Source organism: Parasteatoda tepidariorum, chromosome 10 (genome assembly GCF_982258835.1).
Source record: "Parasteatoda tepidariorum strain Cologne lab strain chromosome 10, Ptep-v5.0, whole genome shotgun sequence".
NCBI classification, from domain to species: Eukaryota; Metazoa; Arthropoda; class Arachnida; order Araneae; family Theridiidae; genus Parasteatoda; species Parasteatoda tepidariorum.
The window spans coordinates 75348202-75371767 of record NC_141764.1 but is presented as its reverse complement, the minus strand read 5'-3'; the positions used below and the strand labels follow the sequence as shown (position 1 = coordinate 75371767).

The 23566-nt window shown below is 26.9% G+C and overlaps 1 protein-coding gene across 6 annotated transcripts in view; it reads left to right on the top strand.

Annotated features, from left to right (window-relative positions):
* Positions 1-23566, top strand: part of LOC107437684 (protein madd-4) — a 295061-nt gene that overhangs the window by 98592 nt on the left and 172903 nt on the right. For 2 of the 6 annotated variants that reach the window (XM_087153041.1, XM_087153043.1), the window contains exon 1: positions 15894-16163. The exons of the other annotated variants lie outside the window; for them this stretch is intronic. In XM_087153041.1, the coding sequence (XP_087009167.1) occupies positions 16131-16163 (33 nt within the window). In that variant the 5' untranslated portion in view covers positions 15894-16130. Of the gene's footprint in view, positions 1-15893; positions 16164-23566 lie in introns of those variants that run through there. 6 annotated transcript variants of the gene reach the window in all.

Genomic DNA, 23566 nt, shown 5'->3' with positions numbered 1-23566 from the left:
GAATAGTGTGATTAAGAAAAATATGTGAACTGTTTGCAATTTCAAATTAATAATGAAATGTACAGGTTTAGAATTTTCTGCAGTGAAAAGTTTTCGGAACTTCAGTATTCAAAAAAGTATACAAACACTAGACGTTAAGAACGTATCCAATGAGCGAGCAAAGCGAGCATTGGATTGCGAAGCAATCCGAAATGAACTGCGAAAGCAGTTCCGGGGGTTGGTGAGCGCCAGCGAGCAGGGGGCGAAGCCTCCTAGTATATATAGAATTTTAGAAAGTAATATGAGTTTTAACTTAACATTAACTAATTTGATCTATAAACACATTTACTCAAGTTCAAAGAAGTGTTATGATGCCAGTTACCTAATGTATTTCAAATATTTGATAATAAAAACTTAGCCTTGCTGTAGAGTTAGGCCAGTTGTTTCCATGTTTTTGTTTATTGTTTAATTTTTCTCAGAGTTCTAAATTTTTTTTAAATATTTAAAGATTAAGTATATCAATTATAATTTTTAATCAATTTCATTTGCAAATATATATTCCACTTTTTAGTCTTCCAGTTGTTTCCTAGCAATAGAATAAAGCTTAAATGTCTGTTGTTAAATGTAAAAATATCTTCTGCTAAATATATATATTTTTTAAAAAAATAGTTTGCTTAATAAAAATAAAAGAAATCGCTTGCTAAATGAAATTAAAAAGTATCGTCTGTTGACTGAATAAAATGCAAAATTGCTTTGAGAAAATCGTAAATAAGTCTTTCAGTAAAAAAGATTTAAAAAAAAACATCAATAATGCTTTTAAAAAATCGCAAAAAATGGAATTAAGAGCTTTAACTATCACGCTGTTTCCTTTCCCACAATTTATTTTGTGCGTTGACATGTCATGTCATCTCACCTGGAAAACGAAGAAAGCTTTAGCGGGCGTAGGCTCTTTAATTTTATTAAAATTTTTTTCACAATAATCTTAATTTGTGATGAGTTCTTTACGTGACAAAGAATAGTGGTTTCTATTGGAACAAATTTTTTCCGTAGGTTCGACTTCTTTATTTCCGGTGTTCTTAAGCTGAATGTGGATGTCACGTGTTTATATTCTTTACCGTTTAGTGTTTTAAAAGTTTAATGGTTGCAAATAACGTATGCATATTGGTCTTCAGTTATTCTAGAACTTAATCATTATTAAATTATATTAAATCCGTCCTATTAATATCTTCATAATTGTTCGCGTATTCTTTCAATCTTAAAAAACTATAAAAGTAACTTTTAATGTTTTAAAAATAAAATATTTATAAATAACGTGCATACACTATTTTAACAACTTGCTAGTAATCAATTAATTTATTAAATTAGATCCATTACTATCATGTCCGCGTATGGTTTTTGAAGGAAAATTGCAATACCTAAAATATCTTTACTCATATAAAAAAATTTGCTGATCCTTACAACTGTTTTCTTACATTTTTTTTAAGGGCGTGACTTTAGTTTTTGATGACATTGCTGCCTAAATAAGTAAATTTCTAAAATTTTTTTGTTTTGCCAATTTTTCTTTGTTTTAGTCTTGTAGGTCACAAAAAATAGCTGACATTTTTCTTATTCACAAGAGTCATACTTGTGATAGCGAATGTTCAAGAAAAGTGTTTTTTTCATATATTTTATTTTACGAGAATACCTGAAAAATTCAACCTGAAAATTTTCAACAACTTCCTCCTTTAAAAACGGATAACCCCGTTGAGAACTGAGTACTTGAAAATACTATATTAGATTTGTTTAAACTTTAAGAAAAAAAATATATATCTAAGAGTAAACATTTGCGAACTATTTCAAAACTATTATATAAGTTAGTGAAATATTTGTAAAAAGGTTTGAAAAATATTTTGAATATGTGAGTTTAAAAGTTAAAATTTATTAATGTTTTTAAAAAAATAGTGATTTGCTTCAACATTTTTTAAAAATAGTTTATTTGTTTTAACTATAATTTACAACTTAAAGCAAAATCCTCATTTTCCATGATAAAGGTTTTAGTTTAAATACTCTAACATTGTTTAAATAGTTCTGATTTAATATGTCTTTTAAAAAGTGTGTTATTTTAAATGTAGCTCTATTTTTTAAACACATTTAAGTTTTATTCAATAAAATATTTCCAACTAAATTACTGTTAAAATAGTTTAACTTAAATGCTTTTTAAATACAATTTTAAATGTTATTTGTAATTTAAATTACATCCATTGTTTTCAAGAAAAATGTTATTGTTGAAATATTTTTAGTGAATACCGTAAATGTATTTTTTATCTAATATGTTTTAAAATAAACTTTACCTTTGGATCATTACTCATGATTTAATTTTATTGTTTCTAATATTTGTTTCTATCCTAAGTTTAATTTTATCCTAAGTTTTAATTTTATTGCAGGAATTAAAATAAAAATATTTTCAACACATTTACTTTTAAAATGGCTTTAATTTAATGTATTTTAAAATAATTTTTTATTTTAAACTAAATCCAATTTTTAAAGCATGAAATGCTTTAAAAATTATTACGAGCATTATTCTTAAAATAATTTTAATTTAACTAATTCTTTATACAGTCAAACTAATTATTTATACATGCGCAATTTAATAAGAAAATTTGTCATGAAAGATTAAACTTGATTTTTAACCAACTTGAAAATATTATAATGAAAATGATTTAAATTTATATATATATATTTTTAAATTCAACATGTCAAACATATTAAATTAAACTGTTTTTTACTTCCTAAGTTTTCAAAATAGTTTTAATTCTTAATTTTGACTACATCCCAAGTTTTTAACAAAAAGAAAAAAAAAACAATAAAAATATTTTTAATTAAACTACTATTGGAACAGTATCAATTTAACATGTTTTTTTTTTAAAGTGTATTCATTTTAAATATTATAAATTTTTTAAACCAAATCAGTTTTTTTTTTCGTTGACAAATATTACTATTAAAATAGTTTCAACTCGACATTTCGAACTAATTCTTTATGCATGCACCATTCAGTGGGAAAAAAATGTCCATCAGGGAAGAGCAAAGCTTCACTTCAAACCGACATCATTAGATACACCGGGCAATTTTATCGGGCAGTAGGGCACTTAACATCAGCTGCTACAACTTTTAACTTTCAACTACCCTTCACTTCCTACAAATGCGACTACGTTTTGTATAACTTCTTAGTTTTAAACTTAAATATTTCCATATTTAAAATAGGCTTTTGGCTTAAAAACACGAACGGTGGTTCAGTTTATTTTATTTTTTTCTACGACTTTCTTTATGACCTTCGTGTTTTTTTGCTACTTAGATTGGTGTGTATATATTTCATTTTCCGTAACTTGAAAAGTTTAGAACTTGAAATAGAGGCAGTTATTATGCAGAAGAGAATCATATTTTTGAAATGTTTCTTGGGGCTTACGTTCGAATTCGCTTTTTGTAATATTTGTTTCCCTTTTGAAGTTAAAATTGATGTAGAGTTTTCAGTTTTTAAAGTATACTTTTTGAATGGGTGATTGAGAAATGCAAAAAAAAAACTGCTCATATTTTTTTGTGAAGCTATAATTTCGTAGCTGTTGAAACAAAAAATTATTATTTTAGAAGTAAGACATTTTTAAAATTGAGATTTTATGGAATTAAACGACGGTAAAATACTTTTTTTTTTAGTTTTAATTTTCTAATTCAAATATTGAAGCATGAGAAATTTCTGTCACGACTTTGTCTGTAAAAATATTATAAAGTATTTTTCAAAGTTTCCCCGTGACCATTCCTCAATCAACAAACTAATGCCATTTAGTGCAGAAAACTTGGAAATTTTTTTTAAATAAATCCATAATATCAGAGCTATTAATCAGAAAACTAATAATTTTATTTCGTTTCATTCGTCTCGTTTTTAAACGAAACCGTATATTGTCAAACAATACATGGATTAACAACTGTTAATTGTAAATGTATGAGTTGAATAATTACTGCAGTTTAATAATTAACATATCGTATCGACAGTTTACTTATTATTTAGCGTCATTTAATTGCTTGTATATAACTCTAACTATTGCATTGTGTCAATCTACGAAATGAATTTTGTGTTAATCTAAGCACACAATAATTAAACTACAGGTTTTTTTCAATTAGTACACATACTAACTTAGTCCTAGTGACACTTGATCAATTTGTGTCATTAGATCTACAATTTTATCAATTAATACACATACTAACTTAGGCCTGGTGATATTTAATGCACCGACTAGCTAATATCATTCAATTCAGAATAAGAACAAATTTTGACATTTGAACAAATTCTTATTATATCAAAACTATTATTAAAAAAAACTATTGATTTATTTCGTTGCTTTCTCCCTATTTCTTTACTTTTCAAGCAAAAGAAATTATTGTGAGTTTAATTGGATCAGTCAATCTGTGATTTGAATCTTATATCTTTGTATTCAATAACTACTGGTCTTTATCAATTAATACACATACTGACTTAGACCTAGAGACATTTAATGCCTCGACTAGCTAATATCATTCAATTCGGAATAAGAACAAATTTTGACATTTGCACAAATTCTTATTATATCAAAACTATTATTGAAAAAACTATTGATTTATTTCGTTGCTTTTCTCCCTATTTCTTTACTTATCATGCAAAAGAAATTATTCTGAGCTTAATTAGATCAGTCAATCTGTGATTTGAATCTTACGTCTATGTATTCAATAACTACTGGTTTTTATCAATTAATACACATACTGACTTAGACCTAGTGACATTTAATGCGTCGACTAATGTCATTCAGAACGGAATAATTGCAAATTTTGACGTTTGAACAAATTCTTATTATAACAGAACCTAGTGACTAATGATTAGTTCATTGTTTTTTTTCTCCATTTCTTTACCATCAAAAAGAAATTATTTTGCATTTAAGTTTTCAACAATTTTTTTTTATCCTGTTTATTTCCTGAATAAATCCAGTCATCCCGAAAGATATATATTCCTCATTATCCGCATATTTTTCAAAACTATTGTTTTCCAATTATTGGCGGTAAAACACGACTCCTGTCGACAAATGTAAAGCAATTCGCTTCACTGGATTGATTAATTGCAGATAGTTAAAAGGGCAATTACGCTGGTTCCATGTCAGAATAGCAGATGGAATTCATTTCCAATTCCACCCACTTAAACTGATAATTGTGAACATCATCGTACGATTCCAGATCAAGAAAATATCGCGATAGAAACTGATGAACGAATAATGAAGTTTCTTTTTTTCTTTCAAAAGAAAAATCTAGAAATTTTAAAAAGTCAAGACAAATCCCAATTTAGTTCGATTCTGTTTCCTCTTTCACTAGACTTTTCGTCGGGAAAAGTAGTTGATCAATGAAAATATAACGAGGCTCAACGATAAAAAAAATGGATATATCTTTTTTTCTATTATTAATTTTCGTTGAGCTTAAAATTAATGAGGGACACTACGTGTCATTATCGGGACATCTTGATAACACTCCTACAAGGCTTATTAAGCTGATTTGGACATGGAATTTTCTACGTTAAGATCTTAAAAATTTGTTCTTTTAACTGCATTTGTAACGTAGAGCTTGAAATCGATCGGGATGATAGATTTTGCTTCTTTTTCTCCGCTTTTTTTTTCATAGAGAAAAGAAATATGATGTATTTATTTTCGTTTTGAATCGCGTTTTGTTTTCGGGAAACGCTCCGGGATTGTTTATATTTCTTTTTCCTATTTTTTTTCAAGTGGGAATGCAAAGAAATATTTGATTTTATAAGCGAAGTTTGCTTGTTTGCAGGGTAGGCAAATACAATTCTTTCTACAAATCATGTTTTGGGTTAGCCAAGTGAATCGGGTTAATTTTTGGTATTTGCTTATTTCGCCAAACAATGTTTTAGGAAAAATGTAATACTTTTTAATGTTTGTATAGTTAAATGCGGAAATATTATATATAAAATTACCCAACATCACAAACTAAATAATAAAATCTGACACATTATAGAAATTAATGCTATCAAAAAAGTCACTCTTTATTTTTATTTTGAAATCTCAGGAATAATATTCAAAGAATTAAAGTGTAAAGTATTATTTAATTTCTCTTTTTCAAAAAATTTCTTTGAGGGCGTTAGATAAATTAAGGATGTAAGATGATGTTTAACATTTATTTTAAATTTAAAATTTTTTAAATATTGTGTAAAATTATTAATAGTTGTTGTTTAAGAATAAATTGGTCGAAAGTTTTTTTTTATTATTTATCATAGCTTTATGCTCCAGAAAAGAAGCTTTTTGTTGAAATTTTTAACTGTTTATCGAGAATTACATAAAAACACAATAAATCTGTTTTTTGATATTTTCTTTTCAACAGTTTTGAGACTAATAGCATATTAGTTTCATTCAAGTGATTCTTCCACTAATTCGCTGATTTCCGCGAATATCAACACCGTTGATTCTCGAACTTCTTCGAATCAATTCGGATAACATTTTCTCGGAGTTCTGCTAATCAAAAATATCAATTTCGTTATTTATGCAAAATTTCGTTATCGGGACATTTATTTAGCCCTTACCAGTTTTTCCCTCTACTTTTCCTCCTAAGTTCTCAATTATGTCCAATAACAGTTTTTTTTTTTTTTTTTTTTTTTTTGCAGATTTCTTAGAGAGAAAAAATTCCGTAACCACTCGGGATAAATTTAAGGAACTACTGAGGTTAACGCAAAAGTATAAAATTAATAGTCTAAAAGGAATTCCGTAAAAGATCGTTCGCTAGAAAAATTTGTGTTTTTTCTAATTTTTTTTTCTTAAACTTGTATTTTAATGAATAGCAATTTCGTAGCAAATTCCAATTTGTAACAGAAGAATTATTTAATTCAAGTGACTTGCTTCTACCCTTTTTATTTAGTTACAAACAGGTCGAATTTATGTATAATACGAATCGCGCATTTCAGTAATCACTTTTCAACGCCCTCGATACCATCGTAAGTCTATGTTTTCGACTGTCCCGTTTTCTTTTTTCGTTTCTCCAGTTAATGCAATTGATTTTCTCATAGCTTTTAAAATGCCGATATTATTACGATAAACAGAATTCAGTAATAACTTTTTGAACGCTATCTCGATTTGCGCTAAATAAATTCGACGTTTCACTTACTTTTCTTTTCTTTCTTTCTTTCTTTTTTTTTTTTTTTTTTAGCAGTCATTGCTTTTGATTTCCACATGCTTTCTTAATTTTAGAAAAATGTGTTGAGTTGTTACTGTTATTATTAATTTTCCTTATTATAGAAAACAAAATTTTTAAAGCAATAATAAACAGTTCATTTCCATTCTGTTAACATACCTAATGGTAAAGAGAATCTATTAGATATCTTTAAACGAAAATTATTGAGAACATTAAGAGAGTATTTTTGAGTTTTATTAATTGATATATTTTAAATGGGTCTAAATTTTCTTACCTTTTATCATTAAATTGAGTTCTAAGTTTTTTATAATATTTAAATTACCAGTAATGATATGTTTATGACGTTTATCAACAAATTCAAAATATTTATCTTCTTCATAGTGACATTCATAATCAATATATACATTTTCACTAAATTTTATAAAATGTAATTTTCTTAAAATAAAATATCATTATAATTAAAAATAGCTCTATTAAGAGATTCATTATATTTAAAGCTTTTAATTATGCTAAAATATTTTAGCAAATTTTTTAAATTTTAAAAAATATTATGAAATTTAATCTTACCGAAAATAGGGTAAAGTAAGTTAATCACGTAAGTTATGTAAGTTAATACAAATTATTTAAATTTTTCTCTTTATGTGTTGAAATTTTACTCATTTTAGTTTTTACAAGATAGAAACAAAAATTTTTAAGCGTAAATTAATGAAAGAAAAGTTATTAATAAGATCTTGAAGTTTATATAAAACATTATTCTTAAGGGAGTAAACAAAATCTTTCATCGGTTTAATATTATAATGTTTATTAAAACCTTTTTCAATATTAGAAATAAAATTTACATTTAATTTGTCACTATTCAGAGAGTTTTATTACTTCCTGATCCCCGTTTTCCTCGATTTGTACGCTTATCTTTAAGGTTAAAAAGGGAATGAGTTGAAGAGTTAATAAGATTAATCTGTGTATGTTGGAAAATATCGTTTAGCCCATTCGGCAAAATTGTTTTGTACAAAACCATGTATACATATATATATATATATATATATATATATATATATATATATATATATATATATATATATATATATATATATATATATATATATATATATATATATATATATATATATATATATATATATATATATATATATATATATATATATATATATATATATATATATATATATATATATATATATATATATATATATATATATATATATATAAATATGACGTAATTGGAACTTTTAAATACTTTGCTTGACAGCAGTACGTAATTTTTAATGAAATATCCTTAGGTGAAGTATTTGTAATTAATTTATTTCATTTTACTATGCTTTAAAAAATCTAAGAAAAATCTTAGAAAAATTTAAGAATTTATGTACCTCAAATTATGTACCTCAGAATACAGAACTAACAAAGCGATAAGAAACCTGATTTTATGAAGTAACCCGACCCTTTGACATTGCGACAATATTACGAAACTGTTAATGAAATAATCATTATCATAATATGAGTTTAAAAGCGTTTTATAATTACTACTTGATTACCGCTTTTTTCGAAATAACTTATAATTAATACGGTAAATTTATTTAATACTTAGCAAAATTCAAGAGCAGTTTCTAAACTGATTTAATAATGACCGCAGAAGCAGGAAAATAAAAAGAGATACCCATCTCCCCAAGAAATTAATCACCAACTTGGTAATACCGTTCCAAATACTTAGAAAACAAAAGGTTGGACTAATTTCTATGTACAATTAATTAAGAACCAATTAAGGCCACATTTCGTGCGTTATCAGTTGATCATAAAATTTTCACTGATAAATCATACCAGAAACAATGTCTTCATCGGGCTGCGGGGTAAACATCACAACCTCACGGAAACAAATTTTACCCAACACAGGGTCATCCCGCACCTTTTCTGCTGGAATAGAGATGATTCCCGCCCATGACGGCATCCCCAAAGGCGGGGCAAGGGCCCCTTAACCTCTTGACCCCTAATTGGGTGTTCAGGGTATCACCGTATCTTTTGCAATCGCTCTCTTTATCAAAGCAAAGTCGGTAATTACGATTATCGGGACAATATTTGGAGAACTTTGATCTAAAAGGGCGACGGCACGATTAATTTGTAAATGCTTGTACAGACGATATCGAATGTTTTGTTTCTAATGTAAGGGGAAAAGGGGATATTATTAAATTATGGGAGTCAGATCAAAATTTAGATCTTCATAACCTTTCACGTCTGTTCATGACTGGGGAATTAAAAATGATATCTAGAGAGGATTGGTCTCTTTGTGGTCGTGGGTCAGGTTTATTGGTGCAAGAAATGGGACGTGCAAAGATTGTAATTGTGCTTGCTAAGGGTGGGTGAATGTGTGCTATTGCGATGTTTATATTGAAACTACAGTAAAGCTCTTGAAAGAGACATTTATTTTACAAACCGTTCCTTAATAAAAAGGTTGTTATTGTATTATGCAATCCATATTGCATTGGCTGGTGTACTTATTTGATTTCATAGTCTCTTCACCTTTAGTGTTAATCTTTCTTCTGTATAAGTTAAATGTAGGGACTAACCGTTAATAACCAATTTACAAATCATAAATTGAGAGGTTGAATTCAGACAGCTGAATTGATGCATTGAATAAGCAATTATTAACAGCAGCAAACGAGAGCATGGTTTGATGTAGATAGATTGAGTTAGTACGAATTTCCGCATAGTTTTAATATGTTTACAGAGTGTTCCAAATTAGATGAATGATTTTTCATAACTTTATAACTCAAAAGTGGTTAAGATTTTTTAAAAAAAAGGTAATTCTTTAACAACTTTATGTGGCAGACCATATAATTTTTTCCCAGACTTTAAGTTTCAGTTGCAATATTTTTTGGCAGATGGCGGTGTGAATTCTTTCAAAGTTTCTTCTTGACGCCTGCGTTGTTTTCTTATCTAACATGAGTGTTTATGATAGTGGGTTCGAGCATTACACAATTGCTTCATTTTCGGAATGTTTTTTATTTACGACTAATGATGAAAATTTAGGAAAATTTATAACGTCCTTTTTACTCATTAAATATTTCGAAATTTTCAAATTTGTGATCTTTAAGTAGTTTTCTTCGATTTAAACACTGTTAATTTGTTAAAAGCTTTAGATTCAAAACGTGATATTCTGAGAGGAAAAAATCCTAGCCTGTCACATTTCACTCTAATTTTTTTTTCTTTTAACAATTCCTGTTCTTAATTTTCGAAAACTGTCAGCCTAATTTACTTTGTCTAGATGCCTATGACTTTTAATTAAAGTAACCACAATGATGTCCTTTCTAAGTTTAATGTGAAAACTTACTTGAGTTCAATGGTGGATGAATATTTAAAATAATCTATACTTTTATTCTCGTGCTCGATTTCGCGTGCAGGTCGTTGGGCTACCAAAGCGGGGGTGCCATCCCCTCTGCAGAGGATCAAAATTGTGATGGCATGTCGTCGGATCATCCTCAGGGATGTTTCCCAGACCGTCGCCAATAGCCCATTGTGCATCTCTAGTGCGACGTAAATGAACTACAACAACACCAATACTTTTATTCTCATTTATTTTTAAAATACCAAATTTTATTCTCTGTAATGCAACGTAATCAGTGTAATGAGATGCAAAGCAATACCATACAATACAGTTCAGTATAGTACAGTACTGTACAGTACAGTACAGTAAAATACAGTGAAGTATAGAACGGATAGGTTACACGCTAACATTGATATAAAACATTTAAGTCAATGTTGGTGTATAACCTATCCATTAAATAAATTATTTAAAATTATAAACGAATTTTTTCAATTCCAACTGAAATCGAAATTTATTCATTGAGAGCTACCATACAAATTAACCTTTTTCTGATAGATGCCTTACAGAAACATCCATCAAAAAGTAATACATATGTTACGGTTAAAGTACGTATCTGGTTATTATTAATAATTACCGACCGTTTATTAATAATAGCCAGTTTTTATTAATAATAACAGGTGGATATTACTATTTTTTAATTTGATTCAACTACTCGAACTTAGTTCATAAAATTACATAAAATAGTTTGTTATTTTAGCTTAAGGGAGTTTACTTTACATCTAAAATGAATAAATCAAGGTTAGCTTATTACCTATCAATTTAATATGTTATTTTGAATTATGAATTAACTTTTCCGATTTAAATCAAAATTTATTCACTTAACGCTACCACATAAATAAAAAATTTTCCAATAGAGATACATGCTTTTATACATATTCTACGGCTAAAGTCATAAATCTGTCTACCATTAGTATTAACCTGCCGTTATTGTTAACTATAGCCGGTTATTATTATTAACTATAGCCGGTTATTATTATTAACTATAGCCGGTCATTATTATTAATAATCAGCCAATATTAATATTAACCGATAATTAGACTAACGTGTATCATACATATTTTTTAACCGGATTAATTTATTTAGTTCATAAAATTGTTTAAAATAATTATTCCAAGCATGGGAGAGTTATTTTAGTTTAGTTATTTAAATTATATAAATTTATCGATTTTTCAAGTCATTTAAAATCATGAATTTGCTCTTTAATTTCAATTTAAATCAAAATCTATTCATTAAAAGTTATGATAATATAAATCTTATATTAACCAATAGGCACCATTCGCAAATATGTCTAGTTTCGATAGCGTTTTTTAAAATATTATTTTAAAAATTAAAAAAGATCTAGTTTATTGGTTTTATTATGAGTAAAAATTTTTAAAACCATCGAAAAATTGAAGTTCTTATTACTTTTATTTTTATATGGCCATATTTAGGTAAAAATAAGGCATGCATATACGATAAACACTGTGAAAAATTTCTATCGCCTGTAGCAAATAAAAATCCTTTGAGAATTTTATTTAAAATGCTATCAACTATTTTTTGAACTATTATCTTTAAAACAAGTGCATATATTACTAAGTTCGTTATCAATGTAATTAAAAAGGCAAATTTTTAAAAATTTCTGACACTCGTCTTTGCGAAAGAACATGCATAAAAAATTAAATTCTATTTCTTTCTCTTAGTCTGCAGTACAAAACATGTGTTCTACATAAGCACTCATAAGAAATTGTAGACAATTATTGAAAGTAAGCATAAAAAAACAGGAGATATCGTGTTTAAGATGTTAAAAAATGTGAAAAAATCTGATCTTGAGATAAACACATTTAAAGACTTAAAATCAATAGTCTACCCTCTGTCATCACCTTGAATGAAAACTGCTATAACTTTGTAAATAATTAGAGTACAAACAAAAGTAAAGTATTTTTCGAAAGCTAAAAGCACAGGGATTCTAACTTTAGAATAGACTCAATTTCAAAAATTTTGCCCAAAATAATATTTGTGCACTAGTCAGATACCTTAAATTAAAAATATTTATTTAGTATATTATCCCTCAATCTTTTCTAACTTTATTCGGTGTACACAGGGAGTAAAGTGCCGAAAATTAGAGACGACGATTTTCTTCATCTTTTTTCTTCTGCTCTTCATCATTTTTTCCTTCTTTTTCTAATATGTAGTCGGCAAGTGCTGTTCACCGCTCCTAATGTCTTCAATTAGTTGCTCGGAATTATTGGGCGTTAAATAACTCATGGTGTGGATGTGCCGTTACAAAGTAACGGATTCGTCATCGGGTAAGGGGTGTTCCTCTTAAAATGAAATTGCTTTTCTTCGAAACTTCTTTAAAAAGAACGAATTTTCTTTGATCTGTTTCAATGATTTTTTGTACGCTCAACCTTATGTTTATGATGACAACTTAGGCGTATTCCGCAATAATTGGGATTGGCTGGAACTTTTTTTTTTCCTTTGTATTACACTGACTGCGGTTTTGAGTGACTAAATGTTTTCTTTTTTAATTAAATGGATTAAAAGAAAGATGTACATTTAAAAAAAAACGAGCTATATTTTTCTTAACTTCATTAAAAAAATATCCATTTATATATTTAGACATTGATTCATAAATTGTATATTTCATTAAGGAAACTTTAAACAAGATACTAAGTACTAGGGTGTGCGAGCAGTTTTTTTTCCTTCCAAATTCAAAATTTCAAGAAAATTAACGTTGTTACTGTGGTTAAATATTCATCAAAACCTTTTAGCCATATCGAAAAATATTAAAGACTCCCTAACTGATCTTGAATTTTCATTTTTATATCTATAACGTAAGTTATATGTTTTTGTCTTTTAAAAAAAAGAATATAAAACAGATTTAATGTTCAAGTTTAAAAAAATGCAACGCTTTGATGTAAAGTACGAGTAAAAAACGTTATAATGAAAATTAACATTTCATCTCCCAGTTTCTACATGAATGAAAATATTAAAGGAACCAGGAATCTATATGAAAATCTTAAGCTAATCAGGAATCCTCATGAAAATCTTAAATTAACCAGGAATCCACATAAAAATATTAAACTAACAAGGAATACACATGAAAAAATAAAATTAACCAGGATCTCACATGAAAATATTAAACTGACCAGGAATTTATATAAAAATTTTAAACTAATCAGGAATCCACTTAAAAATCTTAAAACTTACTAAGAATCTGTAAGATAACCTTAAACTAAACTTTAATCTACATAAAAACCTTAAACTTACCCGGAATCTTAGTGAAAACTTGAATTTTAATTTTTTGTATCTAAAACGTAAAAAAAAGTTATAATGAAATTTAACATTCCATCTCTTAGAATCTACAGGTCTATCTTAAAGTTACCAAGTATCTAGATGAAAGTTTTAAACTATCCTGGAATCTACCAAAAAATCTTAAACTAACTAGGAATCTGAATGATAACCTTAAACTAACCTTTAATCAACATAAAAACCTAACCTAACTTAGAATCGACATAAAAACCTTAAATTAATTCTGAATCTAGATGAAAACTTGAAACAAACCTGGAACTAGCATAAATAGTTTATCTTATAGATGGATAATCAATGCGATTCACAAACAGTCTCAAAAAATAATACGTTTGATATTTAATGTCTACTTAAAGAAAGTTAAGGATTTTAAGTTTCTGAAGAACAAAATTTTTCACTTCTTTATATACTTTTACTGTTGCAGTTTTTTTTTAAATTTGACGACTAAGTTTTGTTTGATATTTAATTAAATAAAATAAAAAACAAATTTAAATGTTATGTTTGAAACAGAAAATTAACTTTAGGACAATTTCGAGACACCTAAATATCTTTCAATTTATCTTTAATTTTTTTTTCCTTAGAAAATATCTGACCACAGTATGTCAGCATTTTATATAGCTACAGTAGCTCATTAATCAACAACTTTTAAAATCAAACAAATTGGGGTTTCTTTGAGGAGAGAATTAAGTGTTTAATTTTTCAATTTAAAATCAGTGTGGAACAATAAACAATAATATAATTTAATGTATATAAACTTGTTTTATTCTTTTCAAATAATATGGCTAATATATATATATATATATATATATATATATATATATATATATATATATATATATATATATATATATATATATATATATATATATATATATATATATATATATATATATATATATATATATATATATATATATATATATATATATATATAGAAGAGGGGAAAAATGAATTATAATTTCTTTCTCAGTTCAGTTTATTATTGCAGCAAATTGAACAGCGGGACTGTAAAAAAATAAAATAATAATGATAAAAAATTACTCTAATTCGCTAAATTCGGCATCCCTTACTTTGCTAGTCAACGAAATTGAGTCATGATAGTCTTTTAAAATATATATTATAAGTTATCGAAAGGGAATATCAATTGAATTATTTATTTCACATTTTATTATTGCTGCAAATTTGTCATACTTCAGAACAGCTTATCATAACCAACTAGAAATTATAAAAAAAATAATAATACGAAAAATTACTCTAGATAGCTAAATTTGATTTCCTTTATTTTGCTAGTCAGCGAAATTGAGTCATAATAGTCTTTCAAAAAATATGCATTATGACTTATAGAAGGGGAACATCATTTGAATAATTTATTTAAAATTTTATTATTACTCCAAATTTATTGTACTTCGGAACAGTTTATCGTTACCAACTGGAAACTACGAAAAAAAAAAAGATAAAACAAAAAAAATATTCTAGATCGCTAAATTTGATTACCTTTATTCTGCTGGTCAGCGAAATTGAGTCATAATAATCTTTCTAAAAATATATATATTATGACTTATAGAAGGAGAACATCAATTGAATATTTTATTTAACATTTTATTATTACTGCAAATTTATTGTATTCCGGAACAGCTTATCATAACCAACTAGAAACTACAAAAAAATGATAATACAAAAAATTACTCGAGATCGCTAAATTTGATTTCTTTTATTTTGCTAGTCAGCGAAATTGAGTCATAACACAAAACCACGCACCTTAATTATGGGCTTACTTACATCAAATTTCTCGTGATTGTATATAAAAATCAATGCGACGTAAAGAATAACACCGCCCTACAGGAGCAAATGTCCAAAGCACCCGGTCCCCACCCACTAAGCTACTGTTATTTGTGACATGTTATCCTACCATACACAACAAGTCATAAACATCCCCCTTTTTACCATCAGCCCTGCACAAGATTGACTTCTACCATATAAATCTGTCCATTCGTGTAAAATCTCCCGACAGGAACTAAATATATCTGCTGCTTTCCCAGAGTTCTTCTGGATTGACGTGGAACCCCCGGGGGTGTTCCTCCTCAGAAATACAGGTATGCTACCGGTGCATTCCTGGATTGTGTTTGTTGTTCAGAGTTCAAGGGGTCTTCTTGAAGTGTTTGGATCTTCCCGGAGGGAGGGATGCTTTCGTCTTTGGTGAATAAATTGCCTTATTGTTGTAATCGAAAATTGGAATTTTGCGCTTTTATGGATTGAGCAATTGGATACTGTTGGGATGTACTACAGTTTTAGGAATTGGATAATATTGGTAAATAGATACACTATTGCCTTATAGTGGATTTTTTAATAAGAACTGATTATATATATGTAAGTGTTTTTTTAAATGTGCAAGAAAAATACTAGTAGATATATATTTGTTTTTATGCGAATTACTTAAACTTTTTTTCTAAATTTTTAAACGTTTTTAGTTTATCAATTTATTAGTTTAGAATTAAAGTTCTTTCCATCTTATTGTTTAACATTGAATTTTATATTATATGTTTAATTACAAAAAAGAATTTTGCGATTTTACGGATTGAGTAATTGGATATTGTTGGGATATACGACAGCTTCAGAAATTGGATAATCTTGTTAAATAACTAGATACACTTTTGTCTCACAGTCAATTTTTTAACAGGAATTCATGTTTATTTTACTGATTTGTTTAATTGCAAAAGAAAAATACTATTTATGTGCTTTTATGCGAACTACTTAAACTTTTCCCCCTTACTTTTTTAACGTTTTTATTAAATCAATTTATTAGTTTAATATTTAAATTATTTAATTCCTCAAATTCTATTATATTTTGTATTTAGTTACAAATTAGAATTTTGTTCGCTTGCGCAATGATTAAGTGGATATTGTTGAAACATATTATATATATAGGTATTGCTGATTATTCTTCATAAAATAGATATACTTTGTACTCCTGGAATAGTTTATTAATAAGGATTTAAAACATTGTGTTAATAAATTATTTCGTTTAAAAATTGAAAAAAGAAACTGATATAGTATATATTTATTTACTCATTTGTTAAATTTATTGTTATGTTGATATTATTAAAGTGTATTACAGATGCGGGTATTACTGATTATTCCTCGTAGATAGGTGTAATCATTATGCTTATTTATTCTTTCATTTAAAAATAGAAAATAAAAACTGATATTAGTAGATATTTATTTATTCATTATTTGTGATTTATTTGCTGTTATAAATAAATTTAAAATTGAGTTTCAAAAATTTATATTTATCTTCAAAACATAAATTTTTCCAGTCTATTGAATTGAGTAGTTAGATATTCTTAGGGTGTGTAAGGGAATGTAGGAATTGATTATTATTTTTAGTAAGACATACTTTAGCTCTTGGATTAATTTGTTGATAAGGATTTAAAACAAAACGTTAACTTTTTCTTACATTCAAAAATAAACGAATATAGTTATTAGTAAATAGAGAAAAAAATATGGTCAAAACCACTAGAATATCGCAAAGTTTACCGTGTTTCTGGCTCTATGGGAACACCAAAAAAGGCTTAGTAACTTTTTGAAGGCTTTGGTAATAATTTTGGTAAAATTGACAAGAAAATATGGTTTTATAATCTACGATAAAATTTGGTAATTTTTTTCTGATACCTTGGAGCATGACATGAAAATAATTCATTTAATTAAATTTACTTTTTATTTTTGTGTAATTTACTAAGTAGACGGTAATAAGAACTATAATTTTGAAAACCAGAATTTCCGTTAAACCGTTACCATAAGAACGGAAAAAGTAAAAAACGAATAGTTTAAATACTGTATTTTTTTCAACCAGATTTATGATTGTTTTTTGCTTTACATTACCAGATATGTCATTACGATGTATTACGGTAATTTTACCAGAAATTTTTCTTAGTGTAGAAAATTACTTATCTGCTCTTTACGTTGTGTGTGTGTGTGTAATTAAATGGCATTTGGTCATTTTTAAATGTTTTCCTTTGCAAATTCTATTATTTTATTTATTTATTTAATGCAGGAATAAAAACTTAGGATTCTGTCGAGCCAAAATAGTGATCAAATATGTTGTCCATATAATTATACCAAATTTTACCATAGAATCATACTATTCTTAAGTTTGTTTAGATATTAATATAGTTAAATTTGTACGAAACCACGATTCAATTTAACACCTTTGTGAAACTGGAGCGAATTTGAAACTTATTATTAATTCTGAGAGTATATATAGTTTATATATTATGTTCTTTAAATTCAGATGTTAATAGTTTTTATTTCTGAGAAAAATTGTATTATTATGTTTAATGATTTTTTATGAATAGCTCATTTAAGCATTCATTAATTTATATGAATATTAATTTTTTATAATTTAAAATATTTGAAATTAATTCAGTCATATACTACACTAGTGTCAGCAGCTTTTTTTGTTTTTGTTAATAAGTTTTTAATTATTTATTAAAGTTTTTATTAATATATTTAAAGTTTTTTATTTATTAGTTATTTACTAGTTTTTATTCTAATTTGATTTTTTATTTAAACATGAATACAGAACTGACAATTATTGTTTATTTATTTGTTTACAAACATTTCTGCTCATAAATGCTGGTATTTGCAAAGATAACATATTGCAAAGCATCAATATTTGGGTGTGATAATGATTAACCGCCAACAACTTTAACGAGAGAATTTTTTTCATCAACACATGAAATTCTTTATTGTGAATTCAGATTATTTAACTAAAATAGAAATAATTAGACCTGGTTAGGTTATACTTAAAGTTTAGTCAAAGTGTTTTTGTTAAATGTAAGAAAAAATACGAGTTTATTTGTACAATGTTGTGAATTAAGTGTTTCTTTTGTCGAAAAAAAAACAGTTTTGTTACAGTTTCTAAACTTTTCCAGACATTATAAAGTAAGCAAATAATAACTACTTTCTTGTGGCTTTTTTTCATTAAAAATAAAATTGTTGTAATGATAACAAGTTAGTGAGAAGTATTTTTTCTTTACTTTTAACCTTTTATACTTTAAACAAAGATGTTCGAGCTCTTGTTAATTAAAAAATAATAAAATTCAAGGCTAAGGAAAATTTTTTGTCCTCGTCTAGATAGTAGTTATTAAATTTCGCCTCTCATCGACCTTCTCCCCCACCCCTCAGTAAACTCAAGAAAGTTTATAACGGAGTGGGGTTGAACTTTTAATATCCTTAACATGCTTTATCTCACAACTTTTAAAGCAATTTCCAGTTTTTCTCTAAATGCTCCCGGAAATTACTATTTACTAATTAGATTACAATGCTAACACTTGCTAATTTTTCAGCAATCCTGATAAATAGCCGAAAATATTTTTGAAAATCTTATTTGAAAGTTTCAATAAAATTATTTAAACAATAAATGCATAATAATGAATAAATTAGTTTGATTCAAGATATTCAATAGAATGCCATAACTATTAAACAGATTAACTTAATCTCTAAAACATATCACTTATACCCATTCATTTAATAAATTCACTTTTGTATGGCACCATAACCTAACATTAAGGCTTGCGTGATATTTCTATAACCGTCTTTTAACTTAGGCTAAAATAAAAAAATTTTTTAATTGTAAATTTATAATAAAATATATTAGTTTGATCTTATATATTCGATGGGATGCCCTAAGTATTAAGTGTGCCATCCTTAATCATTAAAGCATGCCACTGAATTTGACTACTTAAATCCATTAATTTAATAAGTTTACTCAAGTAAGTCAGCATGGCGTAACATCAAAGCTTTTGTGATACATCAATAACAGTTTTTTTTAACTTAGGTTAGTCTATAAAAATTATTTTAATGGTTAATGTATAATAAAATACACCAGTTCCATCTAATATATTCAATGGGATTTCCATACCATAAAGTATATTATCCCTACATATCACTGAACTTGACTACTTATATTCATTAATTTAATAAGTTTCCTCTAGTAAGACAGCATGGCGTAACATCAAGGCTTTTGTGATACATCAATAACCGTTTTTAACTTAGCTTAGCCTATAAAAATTATTTTAATGGTTAATGCATAATAAAATACACCAGTTTCATCTAATATATTCAATGGAATTCCCATACCATAAAGTATATTATCCTTACATATCACTATCACTGAACTTGACTACTTATATCCATTAATTTAATAAGTTTCCTCTAGTAAGGCAGACATCAAAACTTGCGTGATATATCGATTAACTTAGGTTAGCCTAAAGAAATGTGGGATCCAAGTATCCTAAATTAAGGAGACAAACACCTTAACCCTAATAATATGACCTTTCTCCGGGACAAACGTAGCACCCACCGATTCATCAAGGAATTCGGATAAGCATTAACCCTATTCTAGTTAGGTCAATTAATCTAACCAATTTTTTCAGTTTTAGTTCTTTCTGTGGGATGCTTCTTTTCTTCTTCTGTATGAAAGAGTAAGTACCTTTTGTGGTGGCCATTAACTATTAAGGATGGTTTACCGCATGAGTAGCTGCCATTTATGAAAGAGGAGGACATTTGTTCAATCAGATCACTTGGGAACGATTGATTAATATTTCAGATGTAAGAGTTATTGGAGTTGAAAAAAATGAGAAAATGTTAAGTTGAGCTGAAGAAAGAGTTCTGAGTTCCCATTTATTCAGTTGGTTGTAGGTAGTTCGGTAACGTTTAATTTAAAACTATTAGTTACGGTGGGTTCATAAATAAATTTAATATTCGTTTGGTACATTAATTAAAAAAAAGCAGTTTTATTTATTCATTTTGTAGCATGACAAGCAACAGAAAAATCACCTTTATGTTTTGTTAAGAGACCTCTACTCTCGCCGTCTTGTATTTTAGGTTAAATTTTTTGTGTTTTCTTGATATTTCTGGGTGTTTAACAAACACGTGGTATGATCAGTATGAAAAATCACATGGTATGATCTGTATTCTTAGATTAATTTCCACATTGTTATGGTTGTCATCAGCATAAAATTAATAAAGATAATACAGGTATTGCTATTCTATAAATATTTTTGTATCCCTAATTTAAAGTTATTTTCCTGTACTGCTATTATTACGTTTTTGATTTTAATTGTTTTCTAAATTAACAGTTCAAATCTTTAGACAAGATTTTTTTTATTATAACGTTAACTTATAAACTGCTGTAGAAATTTTAAGCATGAACGGTGCTACGGTGCCGTCTTCTGCCCAACCAAGTTTTTGGTGACGGAGCCTGCCTTTGTCGAGGAATAATATATTATATATGATACTAATGTTATGGCTCGAGAGGTGCGTAAGGAAGTAGTACAGCACGTAACATTGGGATGAGTTATCGCGTGACAGATATGGAAATAATTTTAATACATCGGCTGCCTACTTTGTTAAAATGTCCCGAAATCACACTTACGGTGGTTTGTATGATTTAATGGCTGCCTTTAAAATATTGCTAAAATTCAATGCATAGAGAACTTTGATAATATTGCAAACATCTCTTGAAAATAGCTAAAATTGAAATCAAAGTACTTCCGCGAGGGTAACGGCCAGACCATGAAAAAATTTGGTTGATATTTTGTTTAAAACTGATTAAGGATTGAAGGAGTTGTTGAAGATTTAGATTATTTTTACGCAGTTGTGTTGTGCATTCGGTTTGGTTACCATTAAAGTTTATATGTTGTGCAAGATAATTTTGAAAGTCAATGAAGCTTATCGCTAAAGGTGGTTAATAATAATAATAATAAATAAATAATTGCAAGAAAATAAAGAAACATTTGAAGAAAACAATAATTTGTAATTAATTTTTAAATAAAAAAATTAGAAAAAACAAGGAGACAAATAAATAGGAATTATGTATATCAAGAATTGCGCCCTTTGATATCTTTTTTGGCATTATATAAATAATGTAAAAAATAATAAATGTTAAAAAATATTCTTTAAACAATATATACGTTCTAGTTTGTCTATTATTTTTTATGACAGCTTTGATATGGTAATAAACTGCATTGATAAAGCGCGTATGTTAGTAACTAACTTTATTTGTACAAAGTGTTATAAATATGAGGTAATAATATAAAAACAGTTGTATTAAATATATTTTCTTCTTCGTTATTAAATGCTCTACATAGTGCATTAGCACCCCACATTGGGAAATAAAATGAAAATTGAATTTAGAAGTTAACAAAAACATAAAAAAGCAAACCTTTAAATTGATATGAAGAACCATTTCCTCTAACAATCAACGGAATAAACTGTTTTTCCGAAGGAAAAAAAAATTTCTATGTTTAATAACAATAATCCTTTTCCCAATGTTTAGATATTGAAAGTTTCTGAAACGCAGATAGAGGGCGCTGAAGAACCACTAAGATAACTTCCAAAAGAACATTATTTCGTCTCTATCCGAAACATATCTTTATTTGTAATACACGGTTATAGGTAATAACAACGAAGAACTTTTCCTGAATGGTTAAAGATACAGTTTTAGGGTATCCCGACTGTATTGGATTTTTTAAAGTCAAATTTACGAGGGGTTTTTGAGTGTACCTTTTTTTTTCTAAATTATCTTATGTAAGGGTATTTGGTGGAAAGTAAGTACTATATTTTTCTAGCCCTATTGGTCTCCCGAGAGGTGTTACAGAAAAAAAAGGGGATATCAGATTTTTATATTATACGTATATTTATCATAAATGCCGTAAAAATTTAGGGTAAGAGTCGGTTTCTTCTGTACGGCCCTTAACTTTATGGCTGAAAAAGAAACTGCGTGTAGTGCAATTATGATTCATAGCGGAGTTTTATTCCATTGTTTAAATTATGTTTTTTAATGTTCTTTTATAGAAATGAATCATAAATTTAATAAAACAGTGTCGCCATTTGATTTTTTTTTAGAATAATTAAAATAAGTATGAGAATATGTTGAAAGTGATAGTTAGCTCATTTTTAACAAACTCGCTCGAATTTTATAATTTATTTAATAAAAAAAAAATACCATAAGCTGTAATGGAAATTTTTTTATTATACTTATACTAGACGAAAACATATATATTTTATATGTATTCTTAAAATACATATTATAGGAGTTTGTTTCTTTTGTACAGTTATTAACTTATAAATCGAAAAAGAAACTCCGTGTAGTGTAATTATGATTCATAGATGAGTTTTATTCCATTGTTTAAATTAAGATTTTTATTGTTATATTAGAAATTTAGAAATAAACCATAAATTTAAGAAAATAGTGACGTCGTTTGAGTTCTTAAAATAATTAAAATACGAATGAGAATATGTTAAAAATGATAGTTATATCATTTTTAACAAACGCGCTCGAATTTTATAATTTATTTAATAAAAAAAAATACCATAAGCTGTAATGGAAATTTTTTATTATGCTTATGCTAGACGAAAACATATACATTATATATGTATTCTTAAAATACATATTATAGGAGCCTGTTTTTTGGTACAGTTATTAACTTGTAATTGAAAAAGAAACTCCGTGTAGTGTAATTATGATTCATAACTGAGTTTTATTCCATTGTTTAAATTAAGATTTTTATTCTTCTTCTATAGAAATAGACCATAAATTTAAGAAAATAATGTCGTCGTTTCAGTTCTTAAAATAATTAATTACGAATATGTTAAAAATGATAATTAGCGCATTTTTAACAACAGAGTTATTATTAACGAATTTTATAA